General features: G+C 36.5%; 1 protein-coding gene across 1 annotated transcript in view; it reads left to right on the plus strand.

Annotated features, from left to right (window-relative positions):
* The first annotated feature begins 9,423 nt into the window (after positions 1 to 9,423).
* LOC107550206 (nuclear receptor ROR-alpha-like) overlaps positions 9,424 to 25,000 on the plus strand; it is a 321,953-nt gene continuing 306,376 nt past the window's right edge. The window contains exon 1 of the mRNA XM_016231447.1: positions 9,424 to 9,788. Coding sequence (XP_016086933.1) covers positions 9,635 to 9,788 — 154 coding nt within the window. The 5' untranslated portion in view covers positions 9,424 to 9,634. The remainder of the gene's footprint in view (positions 9,789 to 25,000) is intronic.

Consider the following 25,000-nt stretch of genomic DNA (forward strand, 5'->3'; position numbering starts at 1 on the left):
TTACTAACTAACTAACTAACTAACTAACTAACTAACTAACTAACTACCCACCCACCCAACCTACCTACCTACCTACCTACCTAACTAACTAACTAACTACCTAACCTAACCTAACCTAACCACCCACCCACCCAACCAACCAACCAACCAACCTACCTACCTACCTACCTACCAAACAACCAACCAACCAACCAACCCACCCACCCAACCAACCAACCAACCAACCAACCACCTACCTAACTAACTAACTACCTACCTACCTACCAAATAAATAAATACTATATAAAATTTCATAGTAAAGTATAGTATAAGGTCAATAGATCACAATGTGTAATATATAATAAATTAAAATAATATAACATTTACAATAAAAATATTACATTATTTACATTATCATAATAATTATTATTTATATAATATTAAATATTATATATTTTAAATTATGTTCTATGTAACGTCATTTAAGTTAATATATACAGTGGGGGAAAAAAATATTTAGTCAGCCACGTGATTTTCTGGATTTTTTTTTCTCATTTTGTCTCTCATAGTTGAGGTATACCTATGATGAAAATTACAGGCCTCTCTCATCTTTTTAAGTGGGAGAACTTGCACAATTGGTGGCTGACTAAATACTTTTTTGCCCCACTGTAATGTATATTTTATATAACATTTTATATAATATAATTTTTTATTATTATTTATATACATTTTATTTTCATATTATTTAATTAATTCATCATCATCATCATCATCATCATCATAAATTCTGGGGGAAATTGTTTAGAGCTTCTGATAAACACAAACCCATTTATTTCACCCCAAGCAAATAAAATACTTTCTTTCTTTTTTTCTCGCATTTAATATCCTGTTTTTCAAAATATATTACATTATGGAAATGAAATAAGTGATGAACACTCTTTCATGTTGAATTTCCAGCAAGAATTATTTTTAAAAAGCATCATGAGCCTGACTTATTTGAGTTTGGACCAACATATTTTCATCTTTTAATACCACAGAAGTGCAATTCCACACAGAAGCTGCTGCGATTTATCTTTCGTCACTGCTGAGCTGACTATCATCTCTAAAATGAGGAGAAATGAGAGGCATTATTTGCCTGACAGGCTTGTTTTAAAGAGTAAATGAGAAAACATGTAAGCAATCATAGCGAGGAACACCCAGACATCATAAAATGCTTTTAAATCAGGGGACCTGAAGACAGCAGGCCAAGCAGAGTATGTAGAGATGATTTCAGGGGAAAAACACACACAAAGATTAGATAATAGCAGCCTAGTAATGGGAAATAATAATAGCAGAAAAAAGGGTAATACAATTCTGATGACAGATGCACAACAAAAGCTTCAGGCTGAACTAATTCAGAAGGATTTATTGATTAAAACGCAGACTCTCACTTTCAAATAACAAATGACTGGCCATACAGATCAGCCATAACTAACAATAAATAAATAAATGAATAAATAACAGTCACTTTATCATCACTTGTCAGGGGCAGATCAATAACGGTCATAAAATAGTCCATAAATTCTCAAAAAAAACAAAATACTATTTAGAATTTCAAATTAAAGTGTCAAAGCTCAATAGGCCTCAATGTGTGATATGTAATAAATTAAACAGAATATTAAAATAACATTCATGTTAATAATATTATATAAAATGTTATAAAAATACAAATACATACAATGTTATTTACAACTATATATTATTTTAAAATTACTTTACATACTGTAGTACATACACACACACACATATATATAAAACTTTTTATGTACCACTTTTAATTTAAATATTATATTAATGTATTATATATTAGACATTGTGGCCTATTGATCTTATATCATACACTTTAATTCAAAATTGTATTATTATATATAGAATTATATAGTATTTTGAATATTATTATGAAAGTATAATTTCTACAATTATATATTATTTTGCATATTATTTTAAATTATTTTACATAGAATACAATTTTAATATATGCAATATGTAATATAACATTTTAAATACATGTTTTATTATAATTTTGATATTTTTCCCATATAAATATTTTATTTACATTTTGTATTATATATTTTTATTTATTGTAAAGCATTGTTTTAGCAAATTGGTTCATAAAATGTAGTTTGTTAGATATCAAATGATTAAATACGAATTGTTTATAAGATCATACTGTGCAATTCTACATTCTTTAGCAAATGTGCTAAATTTTTACTGTCTTTATACTGTCTTTTTTTCTTCCCTGTTATTTATTTTCCCTGAATCTATTCCCTAAGTGAAATAACAACCATTGCCATTATGTAGAGAAAAGCTCAACAAGCAATTGTTTTCTCCCTGAGATGAACAATTTTAAAAAGAAATGTTATTGTAGCATGTCAACGTCAATTCCTTATTGTGAAAATGAGGTGGCTGAAAACAGTCAAATGTTCGGGGGCTCTTGATGTCTTGCCATCGCTTGAAGTTTGATCTTGCCATACAGTTTGAAGCTAGATTATAACATGGCCAGAGGCCATCGTCAGTGTAAACACACCGTCTCCAAACCTTGTGAGAGGCATGCCAGAAACAGCTGATCAAATCTGAAAAAAGACTCATAGTGCAGCATTTTCAGATGGTTATGATGGGTCTGAAATCACAGTAATTACAGGCTGATAAACAGAAGATTTGTGTCGGGTTATTTTAACCTGTCAAAACAATTTGTAGATGTACAAAATTTAACTTTAACATCACATTTTAGGTTTACCAAAGTCACTTCAAGGAATAGTTCACTCAAAAATGAAAATGTGTTGAAAATTTAGTCACCCTCAGGTAATCTAAGATGTAGATTGATCTGTTTCTTAATCAGATTTGGAGAAATTTAGCATTCCATCACTTGCTCACCAATGGATCCTCATGCAGTGAATGGGTGCCGTCAGAATAAGAGTCTAAACAGCCGATAAAAACATTCCAATAATCTACAAGTAATCCACAAGACTCCAGTCCATCAATGAATATGTTGTGAAGTGAATAGCTGCATGTTTATAATAAACAAATCCATCATCAAGCTGTTTTCCCTTCAAACAAGACTTCTATCCACAATATAGTGTTCTCTTGTGAAAAAGTTGCCCTGCCTGAATCAGGAGAGAAATATGCTCAGATCAAGTACTGTTTACAAACTAAATCAGTTCTAAACAACTATGTTGGTGGATTTTGATGTGAGAGACAACAGTGGATGGACTTTTTCACTGAAGGAAGCGTTATTATGGTATTTATGGACGAGTATTTAGCCAGAAGCGATGGTTTAAAGTGAAAACACATTAATGATGTATTTGTTTCTTATATGCAGCTTTTCACTTCTCAAGATGGTAACTGATGGACTGGAGTCGTGTGGATTACTGTGATGTTTTTTTATCAGCTGTTTGGACTCTCATTCTGACGGCACCCATTCACTGCAAAGGATCCATTGGTGAGCAAGTGATGTAATTCTAAATTTCTCCAAATCTGTTACCATGAAGAAACAAAACAAAACAACAACTTCTAACAACTTTGCCTTAGTGGACCATCAGATGTTCATCTATGGATGAAAGTGTGTTTCACCAAAAGTCCATGTGGCAGCATACAAATTGCAAAAAAGTTATTGATTGCTTTTGGACACACTTGCCAGAGCTTTTTCAGCAATGACTTCTAACCAACTGGTAATTTTTAGTGGATATATGAAGTTAGTTCCAAGTTCACACAGGTGTACTTTATCAAATTAACATGAATGCTTCCAAATACTTCTATTATAATTTGAAACCTAACAAATGTCCTTTAGTAAAATGACTCACTTGAAAATGGTGCTTAGTGGCATTATGGTTTCATATTATGTTATATAATGCAAAGACATTACTACTTTTTTAATGTGCCAAGAGTGTCCAAAAAGGCCTATTTGGGGTTAAACTCTGTTGACGTATTCAGACTAATTTATTAACTTAATAACCAAGTGAAATCACAAACAGAAATATTTCATCTTATGTATTAAACTGATACATTATATATAATTTAAAACACATTACTTTATTCAGCGCATTTAAATTTTAAAGACATTTTAAATAGCGATAAATGGTTAGATTTTAAAGACATTTTAAATAGCGATAACTGATTTGATTATTGGGCACTAAATTTGGAATAGTATCTAATAACGCCCTATAAAATTTTCGCTAGTTGTTTTGGACCGCGGGATTTGTCGTGATCGGTCACGAGACCCGTAAAAACGTCTCAGGTTACTTATGTAACCATGGTTCCCTGAGTAGGGAACGAGACACTGCGTCCTCTAGGGGTCGCTATGGGGAACGCCTCATCGTGACCCGTGTCTGAAGCATACATTGAAAAAACACCAACAACACGTTGGCCGGCGACAGCCCATGACGTCACTACCGGTGCGACTATAGTATAAATAGGTGCCGGGAGAACATGTCATACACTTCTTCGTCTGAAGCTTGCGTTCGAAGCATGGCAGGCAGCCTAGGGGATGCTCGTTCCCTACTCAGGGAACCATGGTTACATAAGTAACCTGAGACGTTCCCTTTCAAGGGAACTTCGAACTGCGTCCTCTAGGGGTCGCTATGGGGAACGATATACCCATGCCACCATGCTGAGGGGAGTGGGGGCCAGAACCATGGTGAGCACTAAGTACCAACTTTACCATTTTCATGGTGAGTTGCCCCTGGACGTCAGACGGCTGTCTGTGACTTTATCCCCTTTGGCCAAATGCCTAGGCTACATACCCAACTTACCTGTTAGGGCCAGACTCCTGGGCCCGGGGTAGAGCTCAAGGCATGGAATCATAATGGATTCCTTTAAGGGGATACGACCAAGAACCTAGTATCACACTAAGTCTTGGCCTGTCACACAGGGGCTACCGCTTGCTCTTGCATAAACTCTGAAAGGAACTGTCTCAACAGACCTCTAGTGGCCACACCCTGTTAAAGTAGGTATCCTAGGATACCTAAGTGGAGTGGTGCTTCCAGGCATCTGATCACAGATACCCGGAGGTACTGGGCCAAACGGGAGAGGCGAGCTCAAATACGACCCTCTAAGGCGAGGGGAGCACTGCCAGAGACAGCATTACACAAGAAGGTTCTCGCAAATGCCACCTGTACTTCCCGCTCGATGCCTCAGCAAGAGGGAATATCCTGGAGCCCGGACATCCAGGAATCTTTTTGCAGTGTCGTACCGGGGACCTGATGATCAAGAAGGCTCCCGCAGAAGCCTCTGACCTGGCCGCATGGTCCAGGAAGTATGAAGCCGGCATCAGGGCTATCATACCGGCTGGACACAATATCGATGAGTGAGGTAACACTGCAGAGGACCTACCTTAGAAAGGACAGAAACACACCGGTCCCGGAAGACGCTGCAAAGAAATCTCACAGAAGGATTATACACACATAACCACCAGCACATGAAATACATATATATATATATATGAATATATACTGTATATAGAAAATGGATCATACTCACCCACCATGGTTCCCGTGCCAAAACCCCGCTCAAAAGGCGATTCCAGAGAAGCCTCTAGTCCGGACCATCAGTAAGGTGGTTGCTATGAAGTCATAGAACCAACCAAAACATCATAGGTCCAGCATAGGAGACTGTTATGCAGGAAAATTCCCACCTAACCTCGGTCAGGTGGAGTGCTGGTGTTTATAGGGGAATTAGGAAGGGGAAGAAAAAGGGCAGATGTGACACCCCCGAAGGAAATGAGTAGATACTCACGTATCACTCTGATCTGGACGAAAGCGCTGACGCCTTGTCTGGATCACATCCCTTAGGTCTTGCCTACCTCCCTTTGACCCACGATTCCTCCTTCCCCTACCCACGGCCGGAAGAGGAGCGCGAGTTGCGACACTAGCCTTCTGTGCCCGTCTCTGATCCTCAAACCGAGACGGACCAGGACCCCTATGTTGTTCGGGCTCAGACCTGGACCTTCGTGGAATGAAGGATTTAAAGGCTGCTGAGCACGCCTTCGCCTCCCTGAACTTCTCGACCACCGTCTCAACAGAGGTACCAAAAAGTTCAGAAGGCGAAACCGGAGCATCGAGAAGAAAGCCCCTCTCTTTCTTTCCGATATCTGCCAGGTTCACCCACAGATGTCTCTCCGTTACCACCATCGCCGCCATTGACGTGCCCATGGCGGAGGCGGCCTGTTTAGTAGCATGGAGAGCAAGATCTGTGGTGCAGCGCAGCTCAGCTACCTGATCAGGAGAAAGGCCCTTGTCTTTATCCAGGTCTTTCAGCAGATCAGCCTGATACGCCTGGAGCACCGCCATAGTGTGCAACGAAGCCACATCCTGACCTGCTGCTGCGTATGCCCTGCCATTTAAGCGTGATGTATCCTGGAGGGGCTTAGATGGCAAGGAGGGAGTATTAAGGGAGGAGGTCTCTTCTACAGGGGGCATCCTCTCATAGCCGTTTTCACGCATTGCCTCGATGTTGGCATAACTCATATGCTGGAATCGATAGATGCGAGAAGAAGACGGCCTCTTCCATTCCTTCTCAATTTCAGTATGCAAATCAGGAAGGAATGGAAGGATTAACCTGAGCTGGACAGTTACGGTCAGAAAGATAACGCTCATCGAGACGACCTCGTGGCGCCACTCTCTTGGCCCGCTTCCACGGCAAGTCTAGCCTCGCCGTTCTCTAGCGGCTCTCTCTCGTCCACAGCCAACGAGCGCGAGAAGGAAAGCCCCTCCCTAAACTCATCAGCCAGGTCCACCTGCGAACCCCATGAGCTCATTCTTCTCCGTGCCTCAGCAGCGGCGGGTCCTGAACCGTGGGGAGCAGATGGCTGCCCCTCTTTCCTCGAAAAAAGAGACAAATGAGAGCGGAGCTTTTTCATCGACAAAAGCTCACAATGCACGCAAATCGCCCCCTCAAGGACGTCGCGTGCGTGCTCCTCGCCCAAACACAAAATGCAGAGATCATGTGTGTCATCAGGTGTCAAATAGCGACGACACGGATGCACACACCCTCTAAATGCTCTGCTAGTGCTCGCCATAATAATAGATAGTAGATCGCTCTTATTCAAATGCACGCTTCAAACAAAACAGTCAATGAAGACGAAGAAGAGAATGACATGTTCTCCCAGCACCTATTTATACTATAGTCACACCGGTAGTGACGTCATGGGCTGTCGCCGGCCAACGTATTGTTGGTGTTTTTTCAATGTATGCTTCAGACACGGGTCACGACGAGGCGTTCCCCATAGCGACCCCTAGAGGACGCAGTTCGAGTTCCCTTGAAAGGGAAACAACAACAATTGCGTTGGAGCGACGCCACTCACCTTCGCGCCAAATTTAAATCTACACTTGCGTGAACAATTACGCGCTGTGGCAGAATATTAGACTGGTTTGTAAGTAAACAGCGACTTAAATGTCCAGTTCTTCGGTTTCTGAAGTCTTGGAATATTGTTCACCATTTATACGGATTGCATTTTTGATTAAAAAAATATATATTTAGGTTTTTTTTTGACAGTCCGTTCGCATGCACTGTCATCGTTTGGGCAACCGGGTCAAACGGGTTTGGAACAAGATGAAGGTGTCTTGGAATATTGTTCACCATTTATACGGATTGCATTTTTGATTAAAAAAATATATATTTAGGTTTTTTTTTGACAGTCCGTTCGCATGCACTGTCATCGTTTGGGCAACCGGGTCAAACGGGTTTGGAACAAGATGAAGGTGTGTAAATGCTGACACAATTATAACTCTTATTTCTTTGAACAGGTATGCTGTTTCTCATATGTTTTGACAGTGTGACCATTTTCTGTGTGCAACCTGTTGCAGCCTTTAGTTCCGTTTTGACCTTTCAGCTGAACGTAACCACTTCGACGTAATCGTGTACCCGCTGAACTTGGTGTTGGTGATTCAAGTTGCAAGACCATGCCAAAGTCCACGTGCAGTGCTCTGAGGGGGCGTGGCTCTTCCGCGCTGATCACATGCGGCAGGCGTGCTGTTTATCATGCGCCGGGAGAAACCCGCAACTGCTGCGACACCAAACGAAATATTCATTAATAAGGGCGCCTCAAGTTGGGCATTGTTTAGTATCAAAACACGCCCTTTTAACATGCTGCTAAAAACTGCTTTCCCTGAAGGCGAAGGGTGTTGATGCTTTGATCAACAACTGAAGTCAGAGCTCAGACCAGCTTAATCTACTGCACTCTCACACTGATTAAACAAACATAACCAGAGCTACACTTCACTTACCGGTATTTAGTCAGTGCATAAGCTACATTTGTGACTATAAGCAAGATACTATTTACATAAGTGGTTAAACTTGAGCTAAAAAGAATATGGAAGTATCATATGTGCAGTATTTTCATATCAACACATCATAATTATATTTGGGAAATTTTGTTAAGATTATGTGTCAGAATCATAAAATAAATATCTTGAATTTTTATGAACACTTTAATAAGCAGAAATACTTATACCAAGTAACTTGACCTGACTATTTGCTGGAGATCGTTTTCCTCAATTAATACATTTTTATCAAGGCTATCGGAAAGAAGGCCTATATCTATATTTGTATTTCACAAGATCCAGAACCATTTATAGGGTAAAAAATTGTATGATGATAATATAGGCATTTATACCACCAAACTTTGATTTGTAATGCTTACAACTTAAATTAGTTACTAAAAGATGGTGATAATAGTGATGAACACTAGTGTGTCCAGCAATTGTTCAGTATATTTGCATATATTAATATTTGATTTTTCACCTTTTTTTTGGCATGAATTTACCGTAAACAGTTGACAGACATAAGCTGGGTATTAACTCACACCAATAAGGGAAAACACCAATTAAAGGATAATAAAAAGAGTTAGAATATTTTGAACTGGAATATTTTGAAAGTTTCGTGAATGGCTAATGCTTAACTTCTCAAATATGTGAAGAATGCCTTACAATTGGTATGCATTTACAAATAAATGCAATTTATAAAATGATCATCATCACTGAAATGATCATTTATAGAGTAATCAAACATAAGGCAACATAAATAAATAAATAAAAATATAATAAAATGCTGCACACATATATATGCGCACACAGAAGTATTCGACTGGGTTACATATCAGCTCTCATATATACTTTATGCAACGTCTCATAAACCAAACATGATAGGTGCAGGGATTCTGAAAACATACAACAGGATCATGTCAGGAATGTTTAATTTGAGCAATTTGTGCCTTTATAGGTAACGCATTATGTGTTTTAAAGCGGAAAATGTGCGGCTGTGTCATTAGAAGACGGGCAAAGACATGAAAGTGCCAGTGTTAATAGGTCTCACACACACGCACACACACACACACACACACACACACACACACACACACACACACACACACACACACACACACATCCATTCATCGGCTATTGACAGTGTGTCCCTGTTGAGCGGCTGCACTCACTGGAGCATCTCTCTAGCGCTGCCGGTGGACAATCAAACCCACACACCCACCTCTGTCTACTACACTCGCCTGTTCAACATTTCTTACTTCTGCTAGAAAAATACATAGCTACAGCAAACCTCTGAGCTCTGAGTCGCATCGCGGCGCATCGTGATACACCAGCAGCAATAGCTCCAAAAGAAGCACAACATGGAGTCCTCTCCAGAACCAGCGAGCGACCCGGGCAACGGCGTCTCAGAGCCGGTTACCCCGGCCAGGGAAACCCCGGTAAACCTGGAGACCCTCCGCAAAGCTGAGCACCAAGCCCCGGTGCGCCGGCAGAGCTGCTCCAGCACAAACAGAGGTGAGACACAGTGATTCTTTGGAGTCGATATGACATTGATTCTCCGTAGTGTTGCTGAGCAAAACTTCAAAGTGAATTCATTTCAACTTAAATGGCGCGTCAAAATCATTCCAGTGCGTTTGGTTCACTAGAAAAGCGCGTGGTGAATAAGAATAGACGGCATTTATGAAATATACAGGATTTAAGATGCTTTTAGAGTTGGCGTGCTTGTATAGGCTAACCGAATGATCCTGCCATTGTTGTTGAATGTATGACAGCACTGACACTGTAGACTAAAAAAACAGCAGATGCGTTTATTAAAAAAATCAAAATTTGACAATATGTAAGTTCATTTCTGATTTAAAAATGGTGCGAAATAATATACATACATAGGGAGAGATCATAATGTTATAATGTGTGTTAGCTACACAAGTCGAACTTATGTGAACTGTATTTTTAAAATGAGACTCATTTTATTCTGATGCATATTTGTTTTTCTTTTTAAAGTGTTATATTTTTACATTTCATTCATGAGTTGTCAGCATGCCTTGATCTCTGCGCCTGTTTGGACGCTAGCTGGACGCATTTAAATGCTTATTTATATATTACAAGGAATTTAGCTTTCCCACAACGCTTTAATATCTCTATTTCTACATATGAGTGTTGTACAGTACAGACAGTAGGTTTTTTTTAGCCACTCCCCCTTCGGTGGCTCCATTCAACTCATCCAAGTTCAGTGCAAAATGTATCTGCGATTATGCAGACAAAAAGTGACACGATACTGTATAAAGTAACGGTGAATGTCTGTTCAGGTTGCTGTGTGTCGCGCAGAAGGGTATATTTAGAGGCTGATACGGTGAATGTGGAATGTAAGCTGGTTATGTAACAAGTTTTGCCATAAACAGAGCAGGGAAAATCATCGAAGTCTGGGGTTCAGAGTGTGTTTTGTATGATTACACTGTGGCGAATGTGTGTAATGCTGTTCATAATAACCTCGTCTTTTTAATTGTTTTATTCAATAAAATTGTATAGAAAATCGGGACTTGATCTCGAGTCCACTCGCTTTCTAAACGAAAATATTACCGCTGGACTGTAGAGTCAGTGGCGCGCGTGTTTAGTTATTGAATTATAATTTTTTTAATGTTTGTCGCCAATCAAAGAATAAGGAGGAATGACCTTGAAACGCCAAAATGAATTTTACGAATCTATAACAAATCTCTGGTGCTAGCAGTTGTTTCACTTTTCTTGCTTGGTACTTTCCCAGCACTGTGCAGTTATGTAATAGCAGTCAGAAGAGGCAGGTATGGGGAGGCACTGTCCGGATGGGAGTTTTTAGGCAAGTCTATGCCATTTTTTTTTTTTAAAGAAGGAGACTGACTTTGAGACACTCCTAACCTGCTGACCTATAATCACCCCCGCCCTTTACAGTGGGACTAAAGTGCATCTGGAAGGGAAAGGCAAAAGAAAGAACTCCTTAGTCCTGTTATGTAACCCTTGTGTGAATGGGCGATGAGAAGCAAAGTGTTCAGTGGGACTGTTCTCTTTGGCTCTGTTAGAAATCCACTTTGCTTTCGCAAGACTTGTGCAACAAACACACCAGCAGAGTCAATAGACCCAGTGCGGTCATGACGTCAGTTTGCAGGCCGTTTAGAATGGTGGGGTTTGAATTATGACTAAAATAATTGATGTCAGAGACATCATGGTTCTACGGCATAAATGATACACCGTCATACCTTAAATATGAATTTTGAAGCGTTTATGTTAGTTGCTATAGGAGCAATATAAAGATTTCTGATTCATCAAGGACACACAGTCGCATCTTTTAGGTAGTTGCAGTCCTTGTTTAGCAACCTTTTAGCAACTTGCTTAAAAATATTTTGAGGTATGACAGTGTAAGATTCACGTTATAGAAAGAATGATATTCCACCATAAAATCAAACCCATAAAATGCTAATGGACATATAACAAACAGCTAGTGAAAATGATGGTAGTTGCCTATTAGAGTGGCAAAAAATGAGAAAAGTTGGGCTGAAATTACGATATCCAGAACATAATATTATTAATAATTTATATAAATATAAAAAAAAACATAAAAAGAATGTTCAAAATTTTCTTCATATAAAGTTAAAATTTTAATTAATTAAAATTAATAAAATTTATTTTTTTATTTATCAGTAAAAAAATATATATATACATTTTAGCAGTTTTTTTTTCAGCAGGGTAGGGCTGCATGATTATGACAAATCCAAAAAATAAAAAATTTAATTAAATGCAATCTCAGTTATTAATTTTACATAATAGAATTGGCATTGATAAAACAATCTGAGAACTGTTTTTGAATTAAGTTATTGCTGTTTTAGATCAAGACAGTGACTAAACTGTCAACATAAGTTCAATGAAACATGAGGTATAAAATAACTGAACTTTTTATTATTATTATTATTATTATTATTATTATTTTATACAAATAAAATGTACTAGGTGACAGTACATGGTGCACTTTTTTTTAATATTAGATCTTCGACTTTTGGTCGAAGTTTCATTGAACGTGATTTTGTGCAGATTCTGCTTTATTCTTGATTTGAATAAACATGCAAACAATTATTTACAGTATTTAGTGCAGACACAACTTTTTCCTGTTTGTTGGATAAACGGTCAACTTGACATTGACCCTTTTAGCAGCATAAATACTGGAACGCTTTGATAAGGCTATAGATTCATTTAAGCAGTTTTGATTGGTCATTGTGTGCAACTCTGATTGGTTACGATGCTCAACCGGTGCAAAAAACACGTCATAGATGCATGACGCAACATGAATGTAAATGCATTGCTGTATTAGCTGTTGTCATTTTAATGCTGAATATTTTTCAGTTTAATTGTGCAGCCCTAATAGACACTGTAAGAGAGAGAGAGACAGCAAATGTTGCAATAATAAGTTTCATTTTAAATGCTTGTCGATTTGTTATTATAGCTTATGGTATCTTTGGCTCATATACATTATTATTTTTTTTAAGACTAAGTAAATATCAATGTCACACTCAAGAACGTGTTTTAGCAGCTGTGACTGTTAATCATATTTTGGCTGCTTAAACACTTAAATTTGCGGTTTAGTCAGATCTCATGATTACGCACAGTAGGACACCACATGCGAAATGGCTTTATTATTAGTTAACCACAAGCAGTCTGTGGTTTTGCTTGTGGTGTGTCAGTGAGTTTATTTAGCGTTGGCTGCATTGGCTGTGATTGTGGGTGTCGGAGGCAATCTCAGCACACGGATGAATTAACCACTTTCAGCGGATCTATGAAATGAAGCAAACCGCATTGTTTTGATCTCAAGTGAAAAGGGAGTATAACTGAGGCTCTTAGAAGAGTTAGGGTGACCGGCTAAATTTATGAACAAAATGATCGGAATTTTGTTTCTTTGAATTTAAATTAGTCTTTTATGCATTTAAGTTGAGCGAGTTATTAAGTTCAAACTAACATTTTCCATCTTTTATTAAGAAAGTATATAGTAATTTGAGGAAAGACAACCTTAAACAGCACTTTTAGGTCTGATTCATATTTTCTTGGCACTTTTTTCACTGTGAAAATTAATGTTTATGTAACATATGTTGTTTGACCTAAATGTCATCCAATAGATTCATTTTTTATAGAAATATTACCTGTATATTCAAGTTCGAACTAAATAACGTTATTAATGAAATATACAATACATTTTGAGAAAAGACACCCTTAAACTGCACTTAAAATCCCATATTTTTTGGGATCTTTTTGGCTGTGAAACTTAATGTTTATGTAATAAAGGTGTCATTTGACCTGAATGTCATCCAGTGGACCCATTTTTACAAATATTACATGTGTGTTGAAAGTTATGGAAAGAAAATCTCAGGAAAGATGTTAGTCCACACCCATTGTGTGTCTCTTTCAGTAACGTTGTATTTTGCCTGCACTCAGTACTGTTTAAGTGGTGCATTAGTGATATGCTAAATTCAGTATTAATGTATTTATTTTTACATTAGCTGAATCATTTGGTTCATTCTTATTTCAGATAAATATTTTTCTATTTTGTTTGCACGCGTCCAGATGTTTTAACAAAATAAACTTTCAGCATTTAAAAATTTTTTATTTTTACATTTTTGTTTGATTTAATCATGTTATGTATTCTTATTTTAGATATATATTTTTCTGGGTTTATTGCACACATCTAAAATGATTTTTTTTTTAAAAAGGTAAACGATCAGTCATTGTGGCTTATTTTTTATTTTTTTTATTTGTTGTCAAACATTTGAAGTATTCTCCAAATTATAGTGCGTTGTTCAAACGGTACATTTAGCTTTGTCCACAGAAACCAATGTGAAGATGTGTTCCTTTAGTAAGGAACACATTTTCCCTTTGTTTTTTTTACACCATGCCCACAAATGGCCTTTGAACGTACCCTGTTTTTGCCTGCTATTATTTTAACCTGTGCTTGTCCACATACACAGAAGAACTCAGAGCAGGTCAAACTTCACATTTGACCTAGTAATCAAAAGGCAAAGCTGAAGAGCGGCACATGCTGTTATAACCCTGAGTGTTGACACTTGACGTCTTGTTTAAAGGAGGTTCTTGAAGGATAACAGAGGGTCAGACAGGCAAACACACAAATGCTTAAATCATTTAGAGAGTGTGTTATTACTACATTTGGCTTCCTCCAGTGCTCAAGGAAGGAGTTTGAAAATAGTCAGTATTAATGCTCTGTTTTTGGCTATGGAGGATCAGGCTTGTAGCTTTTTTTAGGGTTTTTGATCTTATGAAGGTCTTTTGCTCTCGTTTTACTTGTATAATCTTACATGTAAGTGAAACTGGATGTTTGATTTAGAAAAGGGTAGAGTAAGATTTGGTTGAATTAATTGGGTTGGTGTCAGTTGTGCGAAAATATTGGGTGCAAAGAAATATCTAACCCCAAAATAACAATTGTCATCATGTACTCACCCTTATGTCAATCAAAAGTGTTTTTGAAGAATCTTTCTTTAGCTCTTTTCTATATAATGAGAGTTTAGTGACTCATCATCATCAAAAGTAAATATAGTGATATTTTTTGAACTTCTTATAGTTTCTGCCAGTGTTTTTTTGTGTGTGTTTGATTATGTATTTATTTAATTTATTTAGACTATTACTGTCTTGGCTGATTCCGATGAGAGTCACCTTCAAGAAATATGGGAATTACAAAACCTCAGAAATAAAATTTCTACAATGATAAAACTCAACATTTCTTATTTCAATGTTGAAAACGTTGCTGCTTAATCGTTTGTAATATTATTTATAACATTACATTATTATAAAAAAATCTTTGCTGTCACTTGCTGAATAGAAGTATTTATTTTTTTATTTTTACGTTATGCTTACTTGCCCTAAACTTTTGAATGGTAGTGTATCACACTTTACACAAAATATTTTAAGCAGCACAACTGTTTTCAACACTTAAAATAATAATAAGATATGTTTCTTGAGCAGCAAATCAGCATATTAGAATGATTTCTGAAGGATCATGTGACACTGAAGACTGGAGTAATGATGCTTAAAATTCAGCTTTGCATCACACGAATAAATTACATTAAAAAAATCAAATTGTAATAATATTTTACTGTATTTAAGTACAGTAATAGTTTTTACTGTACTTTTTTATCAAATACACCTTGGTGAGCAAGATACTTCTTTCAAAAATATTAAAGGGGTCATGAACTGCCTTTTTTATTATTTTGTACTGTTCTCTGAGATCCACTTATAATGTTATCAAGATCTTTTACATCAGAATACATCATAATTTAGAAGTAATAGGCTATTTTCTGCCCTGTTTTTAACCCCCCTCATCAGAACGCTCTGTGAATTGAATATTCGTGGCAGATTGTCGACTCGGAAGTAAACGCCCACTGCTATGATTGGTTAACAGTTGTTTATGTTCGACAGCTACATCCTTCACAGATGATTGCTGTGATTTAGGTTAAAAATGCATAAATGCTCAGTACACATCAAACGATCTGTAATAACAGACAAAGCAATAGTGATCACGTAATAAAAACAGTAACACTTGTGTGGTGCGACTGTCGGATCCAATATAGTCGCACAGCAACGACAGCATCGTCTTTTAGTTTCATTCTTCCTGAAAATCCTGTGTTGAATTGTGCCTTGTTTGTAAATGAATCCATGGTGAAATGAAGTGAATAAAAGACCAAGTTCTTACTGACGCGGTCTGGAACGTCATTAAAAATAAAGGTCATCCACTCTTTCCTAACGCTGGGATCAGAAGGTGTCGGGTCTCGGGTCTGATCACCTGTCTCTTGTTGTCTCTGTGTTTGGGTGTTGTGCATGACTTGTTTTGACAGCTCGCCACGTGAGCATGTCAGCATGATCGTTGTCCCCGCCCTCCTTGTTTCACACCTGGTTCTGGTCATCTCATTAGCTTCCCCTTATAGCTCCTCGTGTTTCTCTGTATGTTGTCAGTTTGTTGTGATTATTCCCTTGCTCTGACTGTCCGTGTATGATCGCTCACCAGTTCTGTCTTGTCTCGTCCAGGCTCCAGTGCTCGTAGCAGTCTGTTTATGTGTCCCGCACCTCTCTGTGCGTTCAGGAACCGTGAGCTACCTCCGGCATCCGCCTACCCTGGGACTCCGCGGTCTCATTGTTGGGCTTCTCAGCCTCTCGCTCGGATTAGCGAGCTGCCCCTCCGGCTCCGTCTCCTCTGCCGCTGTTGCGGCTTGTTCCAGCCACTGCTCTCCACCCATCGGTGTGGTTGGGGTTTCCACGACCACACGAACTGTCCGCGAAGGCGCTTACTGCCCGCGGTGATAATCTCTGCACAATAAAGCACCTATTGAACCCGCACCTGAATCCAGCCTCGTTGTCCCTAACAGTATGGTCAGATATTATTGTACTAAGAGTTTTGAAAAAGTGGAAACTGTACCAAGTGAATGGGACAAAACCCCACTGTAATATACATGTACACTGTTGTGTAAATACAGTACAATTCTTCACACCGCAACAAGAACATCACAATTGTATAGTTTGTTGTTGTGGCACATACAAACCATTACTTGTTTGATTGTTTGATTGGGTTTGATCATCTAGTGACAGTTTGTATTCTACCAAACTCTGAAAGTATATATAAATATAAAAACATTAGTACTTTTTACTCACCCATGTCTGTTTCTAAATGCGTGATCACTAGAAACAGAAAAAAAGTATTAAGTTATAAAGGGTTCATAATAGGATCCATCAACAGTCAGATTTTAATATTATTCACCTCTTGAAGACCAGCAAAAAACAAGATCAGTTTACATATCACAAAGTAATCTGTAATGAACTTTATTCATATAAGAATTCATATATGCACTGTGCATTCATTCATTGTTTCGCAATGAATTTTATTCAAATGAAATTAATAATTTAATAAGGCTATATTAAACAAAATTCACCTTTTGGTCTCTTCTGACTCAGCAAAAGTTCATCAAGCTCTAAAAAAAATCAAAATAAAGACAAGATGAAAGAACATTGAAATTATATCATTTTTGAATGCAATTATTAAATATAAATGATCATTAGATGTGTTAAAATGTATTAACATCACATGTAAATCTGGTAACTAAATGAATAATTTAAATACACATGGATACAATGTAAACATGCATTTATTACATCTCTAAACTGCTATAAAATCAAATCTATCTCATTTTATTTATAAATAAATAGAAAGTTTGTTCATTGTTTTGCAGACCAAAGCAGAGTTCATAGTTAACTATATAAGGGATAATCCACAGCTAGGTGTGCAGCTGATTTTAATGTAAAGAAGCACTCGCTGCAAAACCAACCATGTTTTATTCTCCTGTTCTCAGTCTGTAGTTGATTGTGTTCTGAAAAAAGTTAGAATAAAGACAAAACAACATTGAATAGATATGGTCAGTTGTTTCCACTATAGGAGATAAAAAAAATAATAAGGTAAGGTAATACATTTATAAGGTAATTGTTGGTAATTGACTTTTTATTTCACAATTCTGACTTTTTTTTCTTGCAATTCTGACTTTTCCTGACAGAATTACAAGATATAAACACAGAAGTGCTCCCAAAAATCTGTCATTAATTACACACCCTCATGTCGTTTCAAACTCGTAAGACATTTGTTCATCTTCGGAACACAAATTAAGATACTTTTGATGAAATCCAAGAGCTTTTCTGACCCTGCATATATAGCAACACCACTGACACGTTTTATGGCCCAGAAAGGTAGTAAAGACATCATTAAAATAGTCCATTTGACATCAGCGGTTCAACCGTAATGTTATAAAGCTATGAGTATACTTTTTGTGCACAAAGAAAACAAAAATAATGACTTGCTGTCTATGCAGGGTCAGAAAGCTCTCAGATTTCATCAAAAGTATCTTAATTTGTGTTCCGAAGATGAACGAAGGTCGTACGGGTTTGGAACGACATGAGATTGAGTAATTAATGACAGAATGTTCATTTTTGGATGAACTATCCCTTTAATCTTTTGTAGATCAAAATTAATTAATTGATTCACTGCATTCTGAAGAAATGTCAGAAAAACAGATCAAAATTATACAATTGTTTCACAACTCTGAAAAAGAGACCTTAATAAATAATGAAATAATAAACACCACTGCTGGACACTGTTAGTGGACTGCGAAATGAATAAAACATGTGACTCAAGCTCAAACACAAGAATTTTACCTCTGTATTCATGAATGAACACAGCTATCAGCACTGCCGTAAAACCACTGAGCACGACTACAACCGAAAACAGGATGGCTGATGCCCTCCAAAGATGAAACATATTACCTGTAAATCAAAATAATGACTTACACTGAGCACACTGTCCAGTCAAACATTTATTTCTGTTTGACTCAAAATGATTAATAATGTAAACAATGATATTGTAGTATAGAACATGCATACACAGTAATCAGAATCAGAATCAGAATGAGCTTTATTGCCAGGTATGTTTACACATACGAGGAATTTGTTTTCGTGACAGAAGCTTCCACAGTGTAACAGAATGACAGTGACAGAACAAAAAACACAGATAATAAAAATAAAAATAGAACAAGTAAATAAGGAATAAAAATATATAAATTGACAATTGTGTGTGCAGGTATATTACAATAGACAGTTTTTTTTTTGTATGTACAGGTACTGTATATTATGTGCAAATTTGAGGTGTAGGCTGAGTATGAGTGTTAGATAAATAAGTGTATGAGTGAATAAATAGTGTGTGTTCCACGGTTATTGTCAAGTGTTCATGAGATGGATGGCCTGAGGGAAGAAACTGTTCCTGTGTCTGGTCGTTCTGGTGCTCAGTCAAGACTTGTGCAACAAACACACCAGCAGAGTCAATAGACCCAGTGCGGTCATGACGTCAGTTTGCAGGCCGTTTAGAATGGTGGGGTTTGAATTATGACTAAAATAATTGATGTCAGAGACATCATGGTTCTACGGCATAAATGATACACCGTCATACCTTAAATATGAATTTTGAAGCGTTTATGTTAGTTGCTATAGGAGCAATATAAAGATTTCTGATTCATCAAGGACACACAGTCGCATCTTTTAGGTAGTTGCAGTCCTTGTTTAGCAACCTTTTAGCAACTTGCTTAAAAATATTTTGAGGTATGACAGTGTAAGATTCACGTTATAGAAAGAATGATATTCCACCATAAAATCAAACCCATAAAATGCTAATGGACATATAACAAACAGCTAGTGAAAATGATGGTAGTTGCCTATTAGAGTGGCAAAAAATGAGAAAAGTTGGGCTGAAATTACGATATCCAGAACATAATATTATTAATAATTTATATAAATATAAAAAAAAACATAAAAAGAATGTTCAAAATTTTCTTCATATAAAGTTAAAATTTTAATTAATTAAAATTAATAAAATTTATTTTTTTATTTATCAGTAAAAAAATATATATATACATTTTAGCAGTTTTTTTTTCAGCAGGGTAGGGCTGCATGATTATGACAAATCCAAAAAATAAAAAATTTAATTAAATGCAATCTCAGTTATTAATTTTACATAATAGAATTGGCATTGATAAAACAATCTGAGAACTGTTTTTGAATTAAGTTATTGCTGTTTTAGATCAAGACAGTGACTAAACTGTCAACATAAGTTCAATGAAACATGAGGTATAAAATAACTGAACTTTTTATTATTATTATTATTATTATTATTATTATTATTATTATTATTATTATTATTATTATTATTATTATTATTATTATTATTATTATTATTATTATTATTATTATTATTATTATTATTATTATTATTATTATTATTATTATTATTATTATTATTATTATTATTATTATTATTTTATACAAATAAAATGTACTAGGTGACAGTACATGGTGCACTTTTTTTTAATATTAGATCTTCGACTTTTGGTCGAAGTTTCATTGAACGTGATTTTGTGCAGATTCTGCTTTATTCTTGATTTGAATAAACATGCAAACAATTATTTACAGTATTTAGTGCAGACACAACTTTTTCCTGTTTGTTGGATAAACGGTCAACTTGACATTGACCCTTTTAGCAGCATAAATACTGGAACGCTTTGATAAGGCTATAGATTCATTTAAGCAGTTTTGATTGGTCATTGTGTGCAACTCTGATTGGTTACGATGCTCAACCGGTGCAAAAAACACGTCATAGATGCATGACGCAACATGAATGTAAATGCATTGCTGTATTAGCTGTTGTCATTTTAATGCTGAATATTTTTCAGTTTAATTGTGCAGCCCTAATAGACACTGTAAGAGAGAGAGAGACAGCAAATGTTGCAATAATAAGTTTCATTTTAAATGCTTGTCGATTTGTTATTATAGCTTATGGTATCTTTGGCTCATATACATTATTATTTTTTTTAAGACTAAGTAAATATCAATGTCACACTCAAGAACGTGTTTTAGCAGCTGTGACTGTTAATCATATTTTGGCTGCTTAAACACTTAAATTTGCGGTTTAGTCAGATCTCATGATTACGCACAGTAGGACACCACATGCGAAATGGCTTTATTATTAGTTAACCACAAGCAGTCTGTGGTTTTGCTTGTGGTGTGTCAGTGAGTTTATTTAGCGTTGGCTGCATTGGCTGTGATTGTGGGTGTCGGAGGCAATCTCAGCACACGGATGAATTAACCACTTTCAGCGGATCTATGAAATGAAGCAAACCGCATTGTTTTGATCTCAAGTGAAAAGGGAGTATAACTGAGGCTCTTAGAAGAGTTAGGGTGACCGGCTAAATTTATGAACAAAATGATCGGAATTTTGTTTCTTTGAATTTAAATTAGTCTTTTATGCATTTAAGTTGAGCGAGTTATTAAGTTCAAACTAACATTTTCCATCTTTTATTAAGAAAGTATATAGTAATTTGAGGAAAGACAACCTTAAACAGCACTTTTAGGTCTGATTCATATTTTCTTGGCACTTTTTTCACTGTGAAAATTAATGTTTATGTAACATATGTTGTTTGACCTAAATGTCATCCAATAGATTCATTTTTTATAGAAATATTACCTGTATATTCAAGTTCGAACTAAATAACGTTATTAATGAAATATACAATACATTTTGAGAAAAGACACCCTTAAACTGCACTTAAAATCCCATATTTTTTGGGATCTTTTTGGCTGTGAAACTTAATGTTTATGTAATAAAGGTGTCATTTGACCTGAATGTCATCCAGTGGACCCATTTTTACAAATATTACATGTGTGTTGAAAGTTATGGAAAGAAAATCTCAGGAAAGATGTTAGTCCACACCCATTGTGTGTCTCTTTCAGTAACGTTGTATTTTGCCTGCACTCAGTACTGTTTAAGTGGTGCATTAGTGATATGCTAAATTCAGTATTAATGTATTTATTTTTACATTAGCTGAATCATTTGGTTCATTCTTATTTCAGATAAATATTTTTCTATTTTGTTTGCACGCGTCCAGATGTTTTAACAAAATAAACTTTCAGCATTTAAAAATTTTTTATTTTTACATTTTTGTTTGATTTAATCATGTTATGTATTCTTATTTTAGATATATATTTTTCTGGGTTTATTGCACACATCTAAAATGATTTTTTTTTTAAAAAGGTAAACGATCAGTCATTGTGGCTTATTTTTTATTTTTTTTATTTGTTGTCAAACATTTGAAGTATTCTCCAAATTATAGTGCGTTGTTCAAACGGTACATTTAGCTTTGTCCACAGAAACCAATGTGAAGATGTGTTCCTTTAGTAAGGAACACATTTTCCCTTTGTTTTTTTTACACCATGCCCACAAATGGCCTTTGAACGTACCCTGTTTTTGCCTGCTATTATTTTAACCTGTGCTTGTCCACATACACAGAAGAACTCAGAGCAGGTCAAACTTCACATTTGACCTAGTAATCAAAAGGCAAAGCTGAAGAGCGGCACATGCTGTTATAACCCTGAGTGTTGACACTTGACGTCTTGTTTAAAGGAGGTTCTTGAAGGATAACAGAGGGTCAGACAGGCAAACACACAAATGCTTAAATCATTTAGAGAGTGTGTTATTACTACATTTGGCTTCCTCCAGTGCTCAAGGAAGGAGTTTGAAAATAGTCAGTATTAATGCTCTGTTTTTGGCTATGGAGGATCAGGCTTGTAGCTTTTTTTAGGGTTTTTGATCTTATGAAGGTCTTTTGCTCTCGTTTTACTTGTATAATCTTACATGTAAGTGAAACTGGATGTTTGATTTAGAAAAGGGTAGAGTAAGATTTGGTTGAATTAATTGGGTTGGTGTCAGTTGTGCGAAAATATTGGGTGCAAAGAAATATCTAACCCCAAAATAACAATTGTCATCATGTACTCACCCTTATGTCAATCAAAAGTGTTTTTGAAGAATCTTTCTTTAGCTCTTTTCTATATAATGAGAGTTTAGTGACTCATCATCATCAAAAGTAAATATAGTGATATTTTTTGAACTTCTTATAGTTTCTGCCAGTGTTTTTTTGTGTGTGTTTGATTATGTATTTATTTAATTTATTTAGACTATTACTGTCTTGGCTGATTCCGATGAGAGTCACCTTCAAGAAATATGGGAATTACAAAACCTCAGAAATAAAATTTCTACAATGATAAAACTCAACATTTCTTATTTCAATGTTGAAAACGTTGCTGCTTAATCGTTTGTAATATTATTTATAACATTACATTATTATAAAAAAATCTTTGCTGTCACTTGCTGAATAGAAGTATTTATTTTTTTATTTTTACGTTATGCTTACTTGCCCTAAACTTTTGAATGGTAGTGTATCACACTTTACACAAAATATTTTAAGCAGCACAACTGTTTTCAACACTTAAAATAATAATAAGATATGTTTCTTGAGCAGCAAATCAGCATATTAGAATGATTTCTGAAGGATCATGTGACACTGAAGACTGGAGTAATGATGCTTAAAATTCAGCTTTGCATCACACGAATAAATTACATTAAAAAAATCAAATTGTAATAATATTTTACTGTATTTAAGTACAGTAATAGTTTTTACTGTACTTTTTTATCAAATACACCTTGGTGAGCAAGATACTTCTTTCAAAAATATTAAAGGGGTCATGAACTGCCTTTTTTATTATTTTGTACTGTTCTCTGAGATCCACTTATAATGTTATCAAGATCTTTTACATCAGAATACATCATAATTTAGAAGTAATAGGCTATTTTCTGCCCTGTTTTTAACCCCCCTCATCAGAACGCTCTGTGAATTGAATATTCGTGGCAGATTGTCGACTCGGAAGTAAACGCCCACTGCTATGATTGGTTAACAGTTGTTTATGTTCGACAGCTACATCCTTCACAGATGATTGCTGTGATTTAGGTTAAAAATGCATAAATGCTCAGTACACATCAAACGATCTGTAATAACAGACAAAGCAATAGTGATCACGTAATAAAAACAGTAACACTTGTGTGGTGCGACTGTCGGATCCAATATAGTCGCACAGCAACGACAGCATCGTCTTTTAGTTTCATTCTTCCTGAAAATCCTGTGTTGAATTGTGCCTTGTTTGTAAATGAATCCATGGTGAAATGAAGTGAATAAAAGACCAAGTTCTTACTGACGCGGTCTGGAACGTCATTAAAAATAAAGGTCATCCACTCTTTCCTAACGCTGGGATCAGAAGGTGTCGGGTCTCGGGTCTGATCACCTGTCTCTTGTTGTCTCTGTGTTTGGGTGTTGTGCATGACTTGTTTTGACAGCTCGCCACGTGAGCATGTCAGCATGATCGTTGTCCCCGCCCTCCTTGTTTCACACCTGGTTCTGGTCATCTCATTAGCTTCCCCTTATAGCTCCTCGTGTTTCTCTGTATGTTGTCAGTTTGTTGTGATTATTCCCTTGCTCTGACTGTCCGTGTATGATCGCTCACCAGTTCTGTCTTGTCTCGTCCAGGCTCCAGTGCTCGTAGCAGTCTGTTTATGTGTCCCGCACCTCTCTCTGCGTTCAGGAACCGTGGGCTACCTCCGGCATCCGCATACCCCGGGACTCCGCGGTCTCGCTGTTGGGCTTCTCAGCCTCTCGCTCGGATTGGCGGGCTGCCCCTCCGGCTCCGTCTCCTCTGCCGCTGTTGCGGCTTGTTCCAGCCACTGCTCTCCCCCCCATCGGTGTGGTTGGGGTTTCCACGACCACACGAACTGTCCGCGAAGGCGCTTACTGCCCGCGGTGATAATCTCTGCACAATAAAGCACCTATTGAACCCGCACCTGAATCCAGCCTCGTTGTTCCCTGACAGAAGGAAGGCAATACAAAGACTGTGTTTTTCCACAACTTGGCATTGCACAGCATCTTGTTGTCTTCGGAGCATCTTTAGCATTTGGTTTCTGCGTAGACCTGCGTTTGCCTCTCTCGTTATTTCCACTACATGCATGAATCGGTGGGCGGGGCTAAACAGACAGTGCTGTAGAAGCAGACGTTGATCTTTTTCTGTGGAGGCGGGGTTTAGCCACACTATTACATCATAAAGTGGCAGAAGGTTTTGAGTTCTGAAACTTACAGGATGTTTTTATAATGTACAATGACCTCTTATATGTTAAAAGGTCAAGGGAATTTTGATTTCTCAGTTCATGACCGCTTTAAAAAAAGATTGAATAATTCCAAACTTCTGACTGGCAGTGTAAGTAAAGACAAAATGTTCATATTTTTTAAGACTTTGGAAGAAAA

The sequence above is a fragment of the Sinocyclocheilus grahami genome, unplaced genomic scaffold (assembly GCF_001515645.1).
Source record: "Sinocyclocheilus grahami isolate Dianchi unplaced genomic scaffold, SAMN03320097.WGS_v1.1 scaffold392.1, whole genome shotgun sequence".
NCBI lineage: Eukaryota > Metazoa > Chordata > Actinopteri > Cypriniformes > Cyprinidae > Sinocyclocheilus > Sinocyclocheilus grahami.